The sequence below is a fragment of the Thamnophis elegans genome, chromosome 2 (genome assembly GCF_009769535.1).
Source record: "Thamnophis elegans isolate rThaEle1 chromosome 2, rThaEle1.pri, whole genome shotgun sequence".
Classification (NCBI taxonomy): domain Eukaryota; kingdom Metazoa; phylum Chordata; class Lepidosauria; order Squamata; family Colubridae; genus Thamnophis; species Thamnophis elegans.
Window position 1 is genome coordinate 58,908,057 of NC_045542.1, and position 17,170 is coordinate 58,925,226.

General features: G+C 40.4%; 1 protein-coding gene across 1 annotated transcript in view; it reads right to left on the reverse strand.

Moving 5' to 3' along the window:
• GAS7 (growth arrest specific 7) overlaps nt 1-12,455 on the reverse strand; it is a 140,551-nt gene extending 128,096 nt beyond the window's left edge. Inside the window, exon 1 of the mRNA XM_032209962.1 lies at nt 12,069-12,455. Within this exon, the coding sequence (XP_032065853.1) occupies nt 12,069-12,287 (219 nt within the window). The 5' untranslated portion in view covers nt 12,288-12,455. The remainder of the gene's footprint in view (nt 1-12,068) is intronic.
• Nucleotides 12,456-17,170: the final 4,715 nt, after the last annotated feature.

Consider the following 17,170-nt stretch of genomic DNA (forward strand, 5'->3'; position numbering starts at 1 on the left):
AGGAATGAACCTGCTTAATAGCAGACCCACAGGAAATAATCTTGGACAAGTCTTGTCTGGCAGAATTCGTGGTTTATTTATAAAATCTTTACACTAACCTTCAGGACAGTATTAAAAATCAATAAAACAAAATACCAAATAAAACAGGAAAGACAGAAGATAATTTGAAAATAAGAGGACTTAAAAAGAGCTAGAAATGAGTACATACATTCATACATATATATCCGTGATGACAAACTTATGGCATGCATTCCATAGGTGGCACACAGAGCCCTCTGTGCCAGCACGCGAGCCATCACTCCAGCTCAGCTGCACCACATATGCACGTGCACCTTCCGCCAGCCTGCTACTTTTTGGGTCTCTGCCACCAATGATGTGTGGTGAGGTTTATAGCTGGTGAAGCAAGCGCCCTATGTCGGACACAGCAGCAGGATGTTCGGATGCCCCAGCACTGTGTCCGACATAGAGGCATCCCGCTATGTCCAAAAGCCCTGCCGCATGTCCAAAAGCCCTGCCGCTATGTCCGACATAAAAAAAGTGCCAGCTCGTATGCTAGCAGAGGTGGGTAAAACACACACAGAGACACACACAAATTACTTACAATAATACAATTACTTACAAATTACATTAATTTTGAATTCCTCCCCCTCCCTCCGTATCTTTTCCAGCTGTTTCACAGAGGATTTCAACTCTGCTCTTGTCTGCCATGATGAAAATGTAAAAAATGTAAAAGGAAAAAGGCAAGAGCTGCTGAGGTCAGGCTGGGTTAGCTGCTGCCAGAGTCTCCGATGGATGACTCTGCTTAACTGTTTAAAAAAGCCTCTAAAAAAAGTGCCCTCTACAGGAGGAGGCGAGAGAACCATGTGCCTCATCTACATAAGGAATTTTTCAGCTTTTAACCCTTGCTTAACTCTGCTCGGGTGATCATAAAGATAGACTAAATGAGGCATGTGGTTCTCCCTCCTCCTCCTGTAGAGGGCACTTTTTTAGAGGCTTTTTTAAACAGTTAAGCACTAAGCAGAGTCATCCACTGTGACTCTGGCAGCAACTACCTCAGCCTTTTTCCTTTTACATTTTTTTTCTTTTCATGATGACAGTGGTGAGGCCCTGCCTCCCCTGACTGCACATCACTGTCTGTCGCGCACCCACAGGGGTGGGGCATATGCGGAAGATACATGTGCAGGGAGTGGGGTGCACATGTGGGGGTCATGTGCGCATGTACAGGAGGAGGAGTGTGCGGGGGTGTTGCATGACCATGCATGTGGGCAGGGCACATGGATGAGGGTCACACACACACGCATAGGACAGAGGAAACATGGGAGAGCGTGCATATGTATGGGGGGAGCACAGGGGGTTATGGGTGCCATTGTGCGCGCATGCTTTCAGCACGTGATGACAAAAAGGTTAGCTATCCCATATATATATATATATATATATATATATATATATATATATATATATATATATATATATGATCTCATCATATACACTTGCCAAAAAAATGTGAGATATTAGATAAGAGCGGGATTTCAAGGCACCATAATCAAAAACTAAAATAAAGTTGATGATAAAAAGTTACTTTTGGGTGATTAATAAGTAGGAATTTTAGTATTTTGTAGATTGTTTTATTTTGTTATTAAATGTTTATTTGTTAACATATAATTAACCATGATAACAATAATTAAATGATAGGCTAACTAGTAAAAGTAACGGATATAAATTGTAAATTGGGACTTGGGGAAAAGACCTATAAATTTTATTAATAAATTTTTGTTTAGATCTTGTTATAAAGGTGTAATTTCTTTTGGGTTTGATGAGAAGAGATGTGATATAAATAGTAAATAATTTTTAGCTAACTACAACAATAACAAGGAAATGTTAATGGATAATGTTTAATGATATATACATGTGTTGTATTGGTAAAAGCAAATTGGATACAAGCTTTAAATACTGAGTTGAGGGGGAAAGGGGGGGAATGCTTAGATATCTTATTAATTGATTTTTTTAAAGAATATGTTATAAAGGTGTAATGTTATTGGAGGCTAATTGAAATTGCGAATGAAAGCCAGTAGGTGGTTGTGTCTTTAAATACAAATGATTTCAGATAAAAGCATGTTTAAATAATTGTAGTTAAATGAGAATTGTGTTACATCGATAGTAAAATACATAAAAGATTTTTTATTTAAAATGTACAATTCAATATAAATGAAGTATAAGTAATGATTGTGGGAGAAATGCACGAAATGTATTTGTAATCAATTGACATGCTTTCTACAAGATGTAATGAAGGATGATTTTTTTTGTGTTTTTGTTCAATTAAAACAATAAAAAAACTTTCAAAAAAACCCCTAAAATAAAGCCATACAAGTAAGTCATCGACTTACAATTTCTTTAATGACCTTTCAAAGTTACTTATGACCAGTTCTCACACTTATGAACACTGCAGCATCCCCACAGTCACCGGATCAAACTTTGGGTGCTTGCCAACCAACATGAATTTACAATGGTTGCAGTATCCCAGTGTCCTGGGATTGTCATTTACAACCTTCCTGGGGAGCTTCTGATAAGCAAAATCAATGGTGAAAGGCAGATTTGCTTTATAACCACATTATTCACTTAACAACTGTAGTGATTCATTGAACAACAATGGCAAAAAGTTCATAAAATGGAGCACAAGACATGTCATAACTGTCTTGCTTAGCAACAGAAATTTTGAGCTCAATAGTGGTGGTAAGTTGAGGACTACCTGTATAGAACAACTTGGGTAAAGAACTTTCCAATAGATAGTACTGGAAGATATAGTACTGCATATTGATTTTTATGTAGCAAGTCACAAGAAAGTGGCCTTTCAAAGCCAAACAGTGATGGTGGTATTGCTTGACAATATAAGGTTTATTGATTAGAGAACTAAAATATACTTAAATAGATGAAATTGACCTTCCAGTCCTTTTTAGTTATTATACCCTGCTTTAAATAGTGAGAATTAAAGGGTACACAGTGTTTTCAGTGAGAACTTGATTGCAGTAAATATTCAAATCCCATCCCCATTAATTAACCTGTAGCCTTACAGCAGGATCTTCTCAGTAGTCTCAGGGGTATTTAATCCACTTTTATTAGTTTTAACCAGAATCGGGTTTGTATGTTTTTACCATGTTCAAAAGCCATAGAGCTCTAATTGGCAGCTATTTCTAAGAGATGCCATACTTTGTGTTGAGTCCTGCATTTGATTTGACATTTTAAAAGACTTTCCTGGTTAAGCAGCAAAAGGAACCACACCAAAAGGAGCAATATTTTCATATCTCTTTACTGAGCAAACTGTCCCCATATCAACTGCTGTGTAAAATTTAAACTCGAATTGACTGGTCATTCTCTAGAATAGCAATAGCAATAGCAATAGCAGTAGACTTATATACCGCTTCATAGGCCTTTCAGGCCTCTCTAAGCGGTTTACAGAGAGTCAGCATATTGCCCCCAACAATCTGGGTCCTCATTTTACCCACCTCGGAAGGATGGAAGGCTGAGTCAACCCTGAGCCGGTGAGATTTGAACCGCTGACCTGCTGATCTAGCAGTAGCCTGCAGTGCTGCATTTAACCACTGCGCCACCTTGGCTATAGGGGTGTCACACTTGCAGCATCACATTCTCATCACTTGATGTATCATGACTTTTTTCCCCTTCACTAAAATGGGGGTAGAGGTGGCCAGTGCATGACACATCTGGCTCGTGGGCCGCATGTTCAACACCCTTGCTCTAGAAGATTTGCAAAAGATTAACAAGGGTTTCTAATCTCAGCAGAGGCACATATGTTTGCATGGCTGTGGATAGATGGATGGATGGAGGGAGGGAGGGATGGATGGATGGATGGATGGATGGATAGATGGATAGATGGATAGATGGATAGATGGATAGATAGATGATAGATAGATATTTCTGTGGGGACATACATATGTTTGTATGCTTTCAAAGTTCCATCTTTGTTCCAAACACATATTACTGGGTTAGGAATATGCCTGGTGCCTCATAATTTTATACTTGTTTTCCAAAACCACTATTTGCATTTGTTACCAACTGTTGGACCTTGAGAATCTAGTTAAAAATAAATTAGAACCCACAAGAATAATATCTGTCCATACAGGGTGGGCTGCTGGGGGTTTGCATAGGTTTAGCCGATCCTCTAGTGAAGATTCTGTGCAGTTCAATGAACCCCCAAAATCCCACTCCTGACTGGCCCTGCCCACCCAACCCTTCCCCTCCCAGAAGTCTCCACACAGCCTGTTCATCATGCCAGGTAAGTGCAGGATCTGCACGGAGGCACGGGGGGGGGGGGGGGAATGGGCCTACTTGAGGTTCTGGAAGTCCAGAAATGGGCCTGTTTGGGGTAAGCAGTTTTTGCCCTCCCGGAGGCTCAAAGAAAAGGTCTGGGGCCTGGGGAGGGTGAAAAATGCCTCCCCCCCCCCCCGTGGTACAGGAGGTCAACTAGGCCACAACCACCATATCCATGCCCACCCAGCAACGGGGCAGTGAACCTTTTCTGCAATTTTAAAGCCCACCCCTGCCATAGTTACCTATGAAAAGGGAAGTAAGCCATTCAACTAAGATTCTGCTCTTATCTATCCACAGAATAAAATCCCTGACAAACTTGTCTTTCTTCTTTAGACAACCCATAAGTACAGCTCAGCAAATCCCGGCAAACAGGACGTCCAGTTCCAAAGCGCTCTCATTATTCCTGCAGTTATACATTATGCTTCAAAAAAGAGCTGTCCAACTACAGGAGGAGACAGTAGCTATAAAAAGTCCCGATAGCCTATAGCCGTGCAAAAACTATCCTGCCAGCTGCTTCTTCACATCCATGAAGTTCAAGTTTGACTCAACCCTTCATCCATTCCTAGATGAGCTGCATTTACTAAAAACAGTAAATTCTGTGAAACAATTCATTGGGTAGGCCTGGGTTTAGCAAGCAGAGAACTATGAGCTGATATACACACTGGTTGTGATCACCCAATCCTATAAGACTAGTTCCTTTTTTCCCTCTTCTGAATGAACCTGCCAATCCTTTGCACTGAGAACATACTTCAGATTTTTAGCTTGTGAGAGGGATGCAGGTAATGAGAGCAGAGCTTTCATGTAGTCTTCCCATTACTGTAGTATCACTTACCTTCAGAAGAACATTGTTTCAAAAAAGCAATTAAAATTATCTTGTTCCTGGCATTTGAGAACTAAGGAGCATTGGCTGACTTTCAACTAATTTTCAGACTTTTTAATATTTTGACTTTTTTTTAAGGAGTCTGGATTGTTTTTAATGATATGTTGTTGTTATAAAACACCTGGACTCTGGTGAAGGAGTCATATACAAATTTTGTTTTATATACACATGTGGGTTGGTGGGTGGATGGACGGGTGGGTGTATTGAAACAATTGAAAGTGCCGTCCTATGAGCTGTGACTATTTATTTGGCATAAATCCTACTGAGTACTGAAAAATGTGTTTCTAAACAACTATGCATAGAATTGAATTATCCAACCTTACAGTAAATAAAGCAGTTTAGAGATTAAAATTAAGTTTTCACTATATATCTATGTCTGTCTGTCTGTCTGTCTGTCTATCATCTATCTATCTATCTATCTATCTATCTATCTATCTATCTATCATCTATCTATCTATCTATCTATCTATCTATCTATCTATCTATCTATCTATCTATCTATCATCTATCCACACAGAGAGAGGGGGGAGGGGGGAGGCTAAAGCATACACAACTCTATTTTTCCCCTGTCAGTTCACTTCTTAATTTACTGCCTGAAAGAAAAAGCTGGGATTCAGGATGCATGCTGGCAAGATCTCTTGCCCATTTAAAAGTATGTAGCTCATATCTTGCATCTAAATGAGACACCAGGAAACAGATTGATTAGTTTCTTAAAAATGAAATGAAAATCATTTACTGCAGAAAATATATTTTTACAATTTGGAGCAGAAACCTAGAACAGAAAAAGTGGGTCATGTACCCGAAGGTGCATATTCCATGCACATTTTTCACATGGAACATCTTTCTTCAGTTCTATTCCAGAGGAATATAACATCTTTAATCAGGGATTTTAAAATTCATTAGTTTGATCATTTATTTGTTAATATCAATTATTGAAACTCTGGAATTCAGCCAGACACACCCCCCCCAACCTATTTCTAAGTATTTCTGAATGAAGAAAGCTTGAATACAGTTTGGAGTATCAAGTCTTCTCAATATTGAAGTTACTTTCACACAAAAACATTTCCTGGATGAAAGAAGAGAGAAATGTGCAGGTTCAAGCTTAATATTTACCATGGGTAACCTGATTTACTCAGTACGCTAACCCATTCATTAAATATGGTTTGTTGAATTAATCACGATTGGCTGGGTTCACACAATATATCACTAAACTAAACAACCCATATTATGCCTTAGTACAATTTTTGCATACAGATCATATCTTCTCATAACAATAAATCATGGTATAATGTTGACACTGACTGCAACCCGAGCAGAAAAAATATTCTTTCTGAATAAATCTTTTTCAAACAAATGCTATCTGCAGTCCTCAGCAGTATACAATAATAGAGGAACTGGGCTCTTGCATTAGACTAGGCTTATGAGCTGTGCTGGTGCAATGGTTAGAATGCAGTATTGCAAGCTAACTCTGCCCACTGCCTGGAGTTTGATCCTCACCAGTTCAAGTTTGACGCAACCCTTCATCTTTCCAAGGTTGATAAAATGAGGACCTAGATTGTTGGGAACAATATGCTAACATTTGTAAGCCACTCAGAGAGTGCTATAAACTACTATGGAGCATTATATAAATATAAGGTCAATTACTATTATATTATCTGGGTTACAAACATATGGACAGTTGACATTTTTTGTATCTTTTTACTACCATTTTATGGTCATCCAGATTTTTACAGCCTGGATATGATAGCCCAGTTTTTACAGCACACCCACACACCCTTGTGTGATATGTTGGTGGATATGAGTATGCATTACATCCAAATCAGTGGTGGGATTCAAATTTTTTTACTACCAGTTCTGTGGGAGTGGCTTGGTGGGCATGCATGACTTAATGGGCATGGATTGGTGGGAGTGGCAGGGGAAGGATACTGTAAAATCCCCATTCTCTCCCCACTCCAGGGGAAAGATATAGCAAAATCCCCATTCCCTCTGGATCAGCTGAGACTCGGGAGGCAGAGAATCGATGGGGGCGGGACCAATCAGAGGTGGTATTAACTGGTTCTCCGAACTATTCAAAATTTCTGCTACCGGTTCTCCAGAACTGGTCATAACCTGCTAAATATCACCTCTGATCCACACCAGGATATTTTTAATTTCTAATTATTGCTTTGTCTACATGAGTTTTAAAAACCTACCATCATAATGAATTCTTCAAGCTACCAGATTTTTTTTTTTACTTTTCAGACTCATTCATGGAAGCTGTTCACATCCTTCATTTTAAAAACCTTGATTCCTAATGTCTGGCTTTGAGCCCATTTTGTAGAACCTGACTTCCAAATGAATGGCTGGCTGGTTGGTAGGCTAGTTGGCTGCCTTCCTTCTCTGAAAGCTACACAACCAGGAAGAAGCCTCTTAATAAAGAAAAGAAAGGGTTCCCATTCATTTCTGTTCCATTAACCTCTCTACTGTTCAGATCCCAAGTTTATAAATAAGATCTGGAAGACATCCCAAGAGGACATTGAGACTAACCCACTTCCAGACCAGAACACTATTCCATCACTCGAAAATAGAGACTGTTTCATCAGATCAGTTGTAAAAGAAAGGAGTGAAAACATATATGATTAAAAGCATATGGTCAAAGCAGAGTTATAATTTCCCAACCCCACAGATGTTTTGCCATATCCTCTTCTTTTTGTGTAATCGTCTGGCTTATAATTAGTCTCAACAATATTGTATGAATTTATATGCCTTACAGCATAAATAAGGTAGTAGGCATTATCATCTTAAACAGGCTTAACAGGAACAAACCCATTGAAGGCAATTATATTTTTATGGTGAAACAAACAGCCTCTAATAAGGAGCAGTTCAGAAGCACCAATGAAGAGATCAGATATTAGTGCAGCAGCCAAAGCTTCCAAAACAGGAAAGGGAGTAACTGTCAGGCTACATCAAATTACCCTCCATATGGGAATGTACATGAGTCCTTTCTCAAGTGTCTATTACAACATAGCTCACAGGTTTTGGTTATTTTATTTAAACCTACAAACATAAATATAAAGCTACAACGGTTTTAGTATTAACTTAAAATGGTGCCCATGGAGAATTCAGAGCCAAATGTGCATAACTTTGCAAACTGTCAATTGATAAAGTATTCCATAGAACTTTATCTATTTGTAAAATGAAATTTCTAGGGTTTTCCTTACTTGTTGTAAGGACCAAGCAACAATATTAACAATCACTGCACAATAATCCTGTAAACAATAGTAGTAGGCAGGGCAATTTTCAACAGAAACAACATTTAACTAATTGGGAAGCAAGAATACCTTCACAAAAAGAAAGAATTTAACAAATTCATGCACAGAACTGTATATAGCTTTTCCTACAACACAGCAACTGGCCAACCAATTCAGTGTTTTCATTAGCTTATCAGATGTGGCACAATTGAAAGCCATGATGTACAGCATTATATTAAAAGGTAGAGCCTGAGCTAGCTCCTTGCTAATATTACAGGGGAAGTAAAAGTATCAAGAACAATTATGCCATGCTGACATAAAAATGACACATGCATCATAACATCATCATGCTAATATGGTCACAACACAATGGTCACAATGGTCACAACACAATGCAAAATTATATGAGTACATAATTTGTGATACATACAATATCAATTGTTCCCTCTTATATTGCCCCCACTAGGAGCACCTATTCATACACATCTCAATTTTGTTTGGTGTTTATGGACAAATTTAAAAGGTTGAATATGAAGTTCAAATGAACTCTACAGCCTAGAATTTCATATCACTATGAAGCAAAAGTAAACAAAATAAACCACACCCATTAAAGCAACTGTGTAGTATGGAAGCAGGAGATGCTTATTTGATATGGCCTACAGGGCACACTACAATAGTAATTATTGATATAATGTGTCTGTCCCCCAAATATGTCATAAAGTTCATACAAGCTGAATGTCCAAAAACCATAAAGACATATTATGGTTTATTGGATTTTGATTTAGTGTAAATCTAACCAGTGTGATGTGAAAATAATTGTTGATTTATTGCATTGCAACAAATTCAGCCAACTATGTATCTTTGAACAGTGAAAATCAAGTCACAAAAGATTCCCTGAATGATTCCCTAAACTATTCTTCTCAACCAGATGGTCATTACTGTGGCCACATAAGTGTGTTCTAAGCCACACTAAGCATGATTTAGATTGCTATCCAAAACCACAGACACATTACTTGAAGAGTCATTCCCATCTATATTTCATAAATATGTCCCATTATTTACAACTGCATACCAACGCTAACTTTGTTCCCTAGAAAACATTCCAAATTTGCATGATGGTCAACTAAGACCCATATTGCAGTCAGAATAAGTAATATTATGCCATTACTATTAGCTTGTCTAATTCATCATGGAAACCTATCATTTCTTAGTAGCATGTTGCATTTGTATATGTGCATAGTTCCCCACTAAAACTTAGATGTGCATTCAGTGATTCTGGCTTTGTTAGACGTCCTTGTAGTTTGAACACTATATTTTAAAGTAGGATTACATAAGCCAGAAATTATTTTAAAAGAAATCTACATACAGGTACAGCACAACTTTCGGCAAATCTCCCAGCTGGAATCCAGAGTTAGCAACCTGGTTATGATACAATATCAATTGCTGGGAACATAAGTTAAAGAATGCTATGGTGCTCCTGTCCTGTTTTTTAGTACCGACAGACATTGTTTGGCCTCTGTAGGATTAGAATCCTATTTTACACAGCAGCACTTGTTACATTAGACAATCCTCTGAAAAGGTGAAAGCATTGCCAACAAGCTTTCTAAGCAACTTGTGAAAATACTATATACAACAATACAAATGATGGAATTGACTTAATGGTGCTATAGAACCATATTATAGTGACACCACTCAATTATACTTGCAAAATTGTACACTTTCTAGATTGAGCAGAGCAGTGCTGATACTTATTATTTAAGTCATAAATCTAATCAAAGTAAACAAGTAAACAAGTATATATTTTAATTAGATTATGAACCACAGTACTGAAGTTTAAAAAGAAGATCTTGCATTTCTCCTTTAGTCCAGTAGTGCTCTGTAATAACCTAACAATACATAAATATTGCAGTCTTCCAAAAGAAACTTGGAAAGAGTAAATGTGTGTATTAATATTTGTATCTGCCTGTTTGAACGCATTTATGGTGATCATATTGATGATCTTAACCACAAGAAGGCAAGATGTGCAACCTATGAAGAAGCACCCATTAGAAAAAGAAGCAGCTGGCTGCACAGCACCATATGTGTACTACATGGATATGTGATAACTGATTACAGGGCAAACCAATTCTCTGATTGCACTTTTGCACACCAAACCCCATTTTCATGGGAATACAAACAGCTGCTTTATAAAAACAAATCAGTTGTCTGCTAAGCTAAATGGGAAAAGATTTTCAAAATTTCAAATAAAAGTCTTTCCTGGACCTAACCTGGAGATGCCAGCACTGAATACACCCTTTCCCTAAACTCCTTCCTAGCCAATGGAAGCAATGGCTTGGAAATCTGGGGGAAGGCGGGGGCGTAGTTGAGCCAAACATCTGAAGCTGGATGGAGCAACAGTCTGACTCAGGATAAAGCAGTCTATCTTCCTGAGCAGGAGGGGAAGTTACTCACTGTCATGAGCTGAAATGAGCTTTAGCAGTTTCATACCAAAAGCTCCAACACGAGGAGGGGGGATGGGGAAGAAGGGAACCCTTGATGCACCTTAAGAACTCACTATGTGAGGAGGAAAAAAACAAGGCTCGACCACAAAGTGGAAGGAGAGATGGCAGAGTCCTTGGACAAGCTGGAGAACATCTGTGGTGAGGCGACCCTTACAAGGCAGATAAACCTCCAGGTGGCCTCAACTACTTGCTAAAAGAATGCAAATGACCAGCTTGTCTGCAAGGACTATAAACCCTTCCATTCCCCAGCCTAGTTAGAGCAGAAGAAGCTTCTTAGATGAGAAGCAAAACAACCAGAAAGTCCAGTTGCGTCTTGAGCAAAACGAAAAAAGCATTTTTGGGACATCCACTCCTGGACGACTGAGAATCTCCATAAGACATCTATGAGGTTTGCACAACCTCTGCTTGTCATCCTTGGGAAAAGAAGCCAACAGTCCTTAACCCCCAACTGTTTTTTTGAACCTGAAGTAGCTCCCAGCATGCCTTTGTACAGCCGCCCACCACCACAGCTCTCCTCCACACCCGCTCCGCACCGGGGAGCAGCCCACGCACCAGCTCCCCTCCTCACCGGGTGTTCTTTCCACCCACCCAAGCTACGAAGGAATCCCGTCCCGCCCCTCACACTCAACAGCAAGTCCCCGTTGGCTTCAGTTCCACCTCAGGCTTCAGCCTAACCACCACCACCACCACCCCACACACACACACCCCGCTGCAAATCTTGTAGCTGCTTCCGAGCCCGCGGCCAGGATGCGCGCCCACAAAAACCCCACTCTGCAAAGGGACGTCTGCTCTGCTGCAGCCCACAGAACCGCCCCAAGTGTTTCCCAACCAGCGCTTGCACACGACCAAGAAGAGCAACAGACCCGGCAGCTGCACCCCAGACCAAAGGCGGGGAGCAAACTTCGCCGGACTTCAACAGACAGCCGGGCATCCGAACCACAGGGGGAGAGAAACACCCAGTGACGCCCCCCCCCCTCCGCGATGCCCCCGCGACACGTTTTTCCTCAAGGAGGTTCTGCAGCAATATTGATACCTCCGGCACCCACTCCGGGAGCTCCCCTGAGGCTAGCCAAAGGTGAGCCCACCAATGACTGACCTCTCCCCTTCGTTCTTTTCCCTCCCCCCGCCTCTCACCTCAATGAGCTGGACGTAGCTGGCCGGGAACCATCCCCTCAGCCCTTCGGCCGTCTCCCCTTCCCACCAGCCGCCGTCCGGCCCCGCCTGGAGTACGGTGAGCAGCTCGCCCGCAGCGAAGCGCAGTCCGTGCCGATGCCGCTCCCCGGAGAAGGGGTAGAGGGTTCTGCAACGCGCCCCCAGCACAGGCAACACCCGCTCCTGCCCGGGCGGTGGCATCACACAGCAGCCCCAGCGACTTGCTCAAGAAACTCGGCTGTAGCCGCCACAGGTGCCGAGCTGATCCGCCTCTGGCTGCCGGGAGTCCGCCTGCTTCCCTCTCGACGCTCCCCAGTCAGTCCAACTGGCGGATTGGCCGCCTCGCTTCCCCGCGCCGCCCCCTGGGACAGGCGGACCGCGGCTCCGCGCCCGCCCTCATACTCTCTCTCTCGCACACGCACACACGAGCCAAAGCGGGCCCTCCCCTCTACGTTCGGTTGAGATTGCAATCCTGGACGTGGGGAGGCGAGAGGCAAAAGGAGGACGGGGGCGAGATAACGACGGATCACCGCCGCAAGTTTGCCTTCCTCGCCCCTCGAGGCGGAAAGAGGCTTACAGAAAAGGAACCTGGCGTCGGACTCGCCGTGAAACGCTCTACAGTAGGAGGCAATCTATGCATCCACGGGGCTTTCATTCAGCCAACGCGTGTTTGGTACAGGTGCGCGGGAGAGAGGCAGGCAAAGCCTGGTGCCCATCAATTCAGTTTTACTGTCAGCCATAAGTGTCGGCGAAATAGCAAATAAAAATAAAATTCCGTCCTCCCTTCACAGTGTTCGGTTGAAACAGGCAAGTTGATAAGCCCATTGCTTAACTCTCATTCAGCAAGAAGACACCTGTATAAAATTGTTCTATTCTACCAGAGGAAAAAGAAACCTAAAATATCATTAGAACATAGAAAGATGTCATCCTAGCCTATCAGTGGCTTACCAAATGCTGTACAAATCACCACCACCACCACTACCACTGCAAATGGAAGTTGTAGGTTATATGATGGATACAGTGTTTATTTAGGAACACATTATTTATTTTAGTAAGGGAGAGATCAGGGAGAAAAATCTATGAGGTTGCTAAGACTCCGCTTTAACTTGATGACATGTAATCAACATATTTAAGAAATTGATATGGCTGTCCACGTCACAATAGTGATAGGTGTCACTGGTGCACACTACAGATTCTGTATGTGGCGCTTATTGGCCCATGACAAACAAAATAAGATAATTAACACTGAAATGCAAAGTATATCTCTACATCTTATTGTTACAAATATAATGATTATATTCACAATACATTTGGAATGTATCTACAATGACAGCTAACGAGGATAAACTGTTGACTGATAGAATTTTAATAGTTTTATGAGTTTGTTTTGGAGCAACCATATTTGACAATATCCCATCCACGATCAAAGTCAACATGGATAAGAAAGGTGACAATTTGCTTTTCCTTAACTCTTTTTGTCTCCAGGTGTCCCCCACGTGACTGCAAGGGGTAGAGGGAAGCACGGTGAAAAGAATGGTGGGACTAGGAGATCTTTAACTCAATGAAAAGGTTAATTTATGTAGAGTTTCTGGAGCCACAGATGGTATTATTTATTGGAGCCCAGGTGTGTGTGTGTGTGTGTGTGTGTGTGTGTGTGTGTATACATATGTATGTATGTATGTATGGGCTTTTTTTTAAAAAATGGCTTTTTAAAAAAAAAATGGGGAGCCAGCACTGATAAAATAATGAGATCACCTATAACAGTGGTTCCCAACACTGGTCCGTGAACTGGGACCGGGACCAGCATGTCAGAAACTGGGCCGTACAAACAAGTGAAACCACATCCATGGGAGCAGGCAGCATGCGAAACCATGCCCCCTCTGATCCATGGAAAAATCTCTGTCCATGGAACCAGTTCCTGATGCCCAAAAGGTTGGGAGCCACTTACCTATAACCCCTGAACTTTAGTAATTTGTCCAAGTATACATAAAAGGTAATGATTCCCTTCACACATATGTGCTAGTCGTCCCCGACTCTAGGGGGTGGTGCTCATCTCTGCTTCAAAGCCGAAGGGCAGTGCTGTCCAAAGATGTCTCTGTGGTCAGGTGGCCAGCATGACTAGACGCCAAAGGCACATGGAACGCTGTTACCTTCCCACGAAAGGTGGCCCCTATTTTTCAACTTGGATTTTACATACTTTTGAACTGCTTTGTTGGCAGAAGCTGGGACAAGTAGTGGGAGATCACGGCACTAGGGATTCGAACCACCGAACTGCCGACTTTTCTGATCTGATCGGCAAGCTCAGCATCTTAGCCACTGAGCCACTTAAGTATACATAACTCAGTGTTTAATGAGTACTGAGTGCTCAGTGTATGTGCAGGGAGTAACATTCACCCTGATGGAACCAGAGCCATCCGTATCATCAATGGTTACATTCAGTCTAGAAATTAAGCCTGGAGTTTAATGGGATATTGGCTATCAAGAGGCAAGCTTTGGGACTCTCAGAGGGAAGAATGTTTTAAATTAAATGTTCACAAATTGTAAATTGCATGCTTTGAGAGGGAAGTTACTTTTTTAAAGCTGATCAGGTTTGACAAAGCAAAGTTGGAGCACTGTCCAAACTGACCGCTCACTTGTGTTCTTGCAATCTGGTGGTTAGGAGTTAGAAGTTCAAGGAGACCCAAACTCATTGGTAGCCCCACACTATCCAAACTTGTTGCCATTTAATGGGACAGAGAGGGGCAAAGTATGATGTGAGTTGTGTTAATATAAACAAAGTGGGAATCCTGTCAATCCCATCTTGCTTTGCTTGGGAAAACCAGAAAAAAGGCCTAGGGTGAGTTTTGAGAAATGGCTAATCCCAAAGGTCTAAGCCATCTGTCAAAATTATCCACCAATCACCACAATAGTGTAACTGACAGGTGGTCTTCCATTGGCTGGTGATTTCCAGCATGGCATATGGTAGAGCGTCTGTACCTCTATAGAATGCATGTGTATGTTTTAGTAATGGTTGTTAAATTGTTTATCCTTTTAAATGGGAAAAATAGTATGTAAAAAGCTAAATATGACCAATCTATAGGCAATGGCACAACACAGTCAAAATAAAGGTAAATCAAGAAAGTACGATGGAATTTACATATCTTTTAGTAAATCTTAAACTTGCTCATCTCAAATCCCAATGTAATTACTGGTTTTATCATCGAGATTACAAATGAATTGATAATTTTAGAAAAGACATGGTACTGTAAAGTTTGAAAACCCCTGTTCCAAACCATGCTAAAAATGTATGTATTTATTTATTTATTAGTAATATTTGTATACTTGTCCATCTTTAACTGGATGACTCCTAATCAAAAATTAAAAGACAATATTTTATAATTCAATAAAAATATTAAATGAGAAAAATTAAAAGACATATAAAATCATATGAAAGCTATAAAACTCAACTGATTAAAACTAAAAACAACAAAAACCTGGCACCAAAGTCCTGGTGGAGTTTCTCTTTGTGCAAGACCTATACATATACAGTATTATTCCAACACTATTACTAAAGTAACACATTACAGAATATGACATTATGACAATGTTGCTGTAATATTATGAAAGCATCGTAGGCAGATATGCCAAGGCAAACATTTTATATCAGTGAATAAGAGAGATAAATGGGGCAGGTCAGAACATTTCTTTTTATAAAGGCACACTTTTATTTCCTTAATAAAGTTTTCTATTAGGTAAAGTATACCCCACCCCACCCCATCAATGAGCTGCTGGATTTAGCCCTCTAAGAATAAAGTGACTATTTATAATCTTGAAATGAAAATATTGATGTGCTATTGCTTTGAAGCGTTATCATAATGATAGACTTATATCACTCTGAATTTGCTAACTTGAACTGATGAAATTGATGGCTAACTTATATAAGGAGATGGGAAATCAATTGCTATACTCATTATTGGGTTTTTAAATTTTGCATTGTTATTACAGACCTTCAAGACATAAATCATAATTTACCAGTTGTCGTTATCCTGTAAAATGCATGTTAAGAAGTCAAGGATGTCTCAGAATGATAGTAAAGTGTGAAGCCTTTCGACAAAAGAGGACATTTGTTTAATTTGGACAATGCATATTTAATTTCATGTCTGATAAATTTTACTGTCTATTGTTTTAAAAGTCAGTATCTTGCACATCTCGTTCTAATATAGTCCGAAGGACTCACATTAGGCAAAGATTAGTTTCATCTAAACATGCATACTTTCTCCAAAAGACAGAGAATATGGACATCATAAACTGCTAAACTGAAACCTACATGACAAGAGAGCAGCAAAGTACAGGTGGTCTCGACTTACAACAGTTCATTTAGTGACCGTTCAAAGTTACAATGGCACTGAAAAAGGTGATTTATGATTATTTTTCATAGTTACGACCTTTGCACCATCTCCATAATCATGTGATCCAGATTCAGATCCTGGTGCAACTGGTTCATAGTTATGACCTCTGCTGTCTCCCAGGGTCATGTGATCACCTTTTGTGATTTTCTGACAAGCAAAGTCAATGGGGAAGCCAGATTTGCTTAACAACCAGGTTACTAACTTATCAACTGCAATGATTCACTTAACAACTGTAGCAAGAAAAGTTGTGAAATGTGGCAAAACTCACTTAACAAATGTCTCACTTAACAACAGAAATTTGGGGCTCACTCCAAGTAAGTTGAGAATTGCTTGTAGAAGAGCAATCCAGAAGTAATCCATTTCTTCTCTTAATTAATGCGTTTGTAACAACTGTTACTATTGTGGGTATTTTCTGTTGTATTGATAGTTTTGGTAATCATTTACCAAAGTACTGCCGCACACAATTATTTAAACTGGAGCTTCCTGGACAGATTTAAGGAACAACTTCCCTTTAATTTCAGTTGATTGAAAGTAACTGCTGGTTATCTCAGACTGATTATTCTGATGCGTGTTTGCAGAAAAGTCCATGTTCCTAATGATATAAGCAAGGAAGCCCTGCTTGATAAGATCAGAGACTCTTCCAGTCTATCATCCTGTTTCCTGCAGTAACTTTCTAAGTTCGTCAAAGAAGCCCAC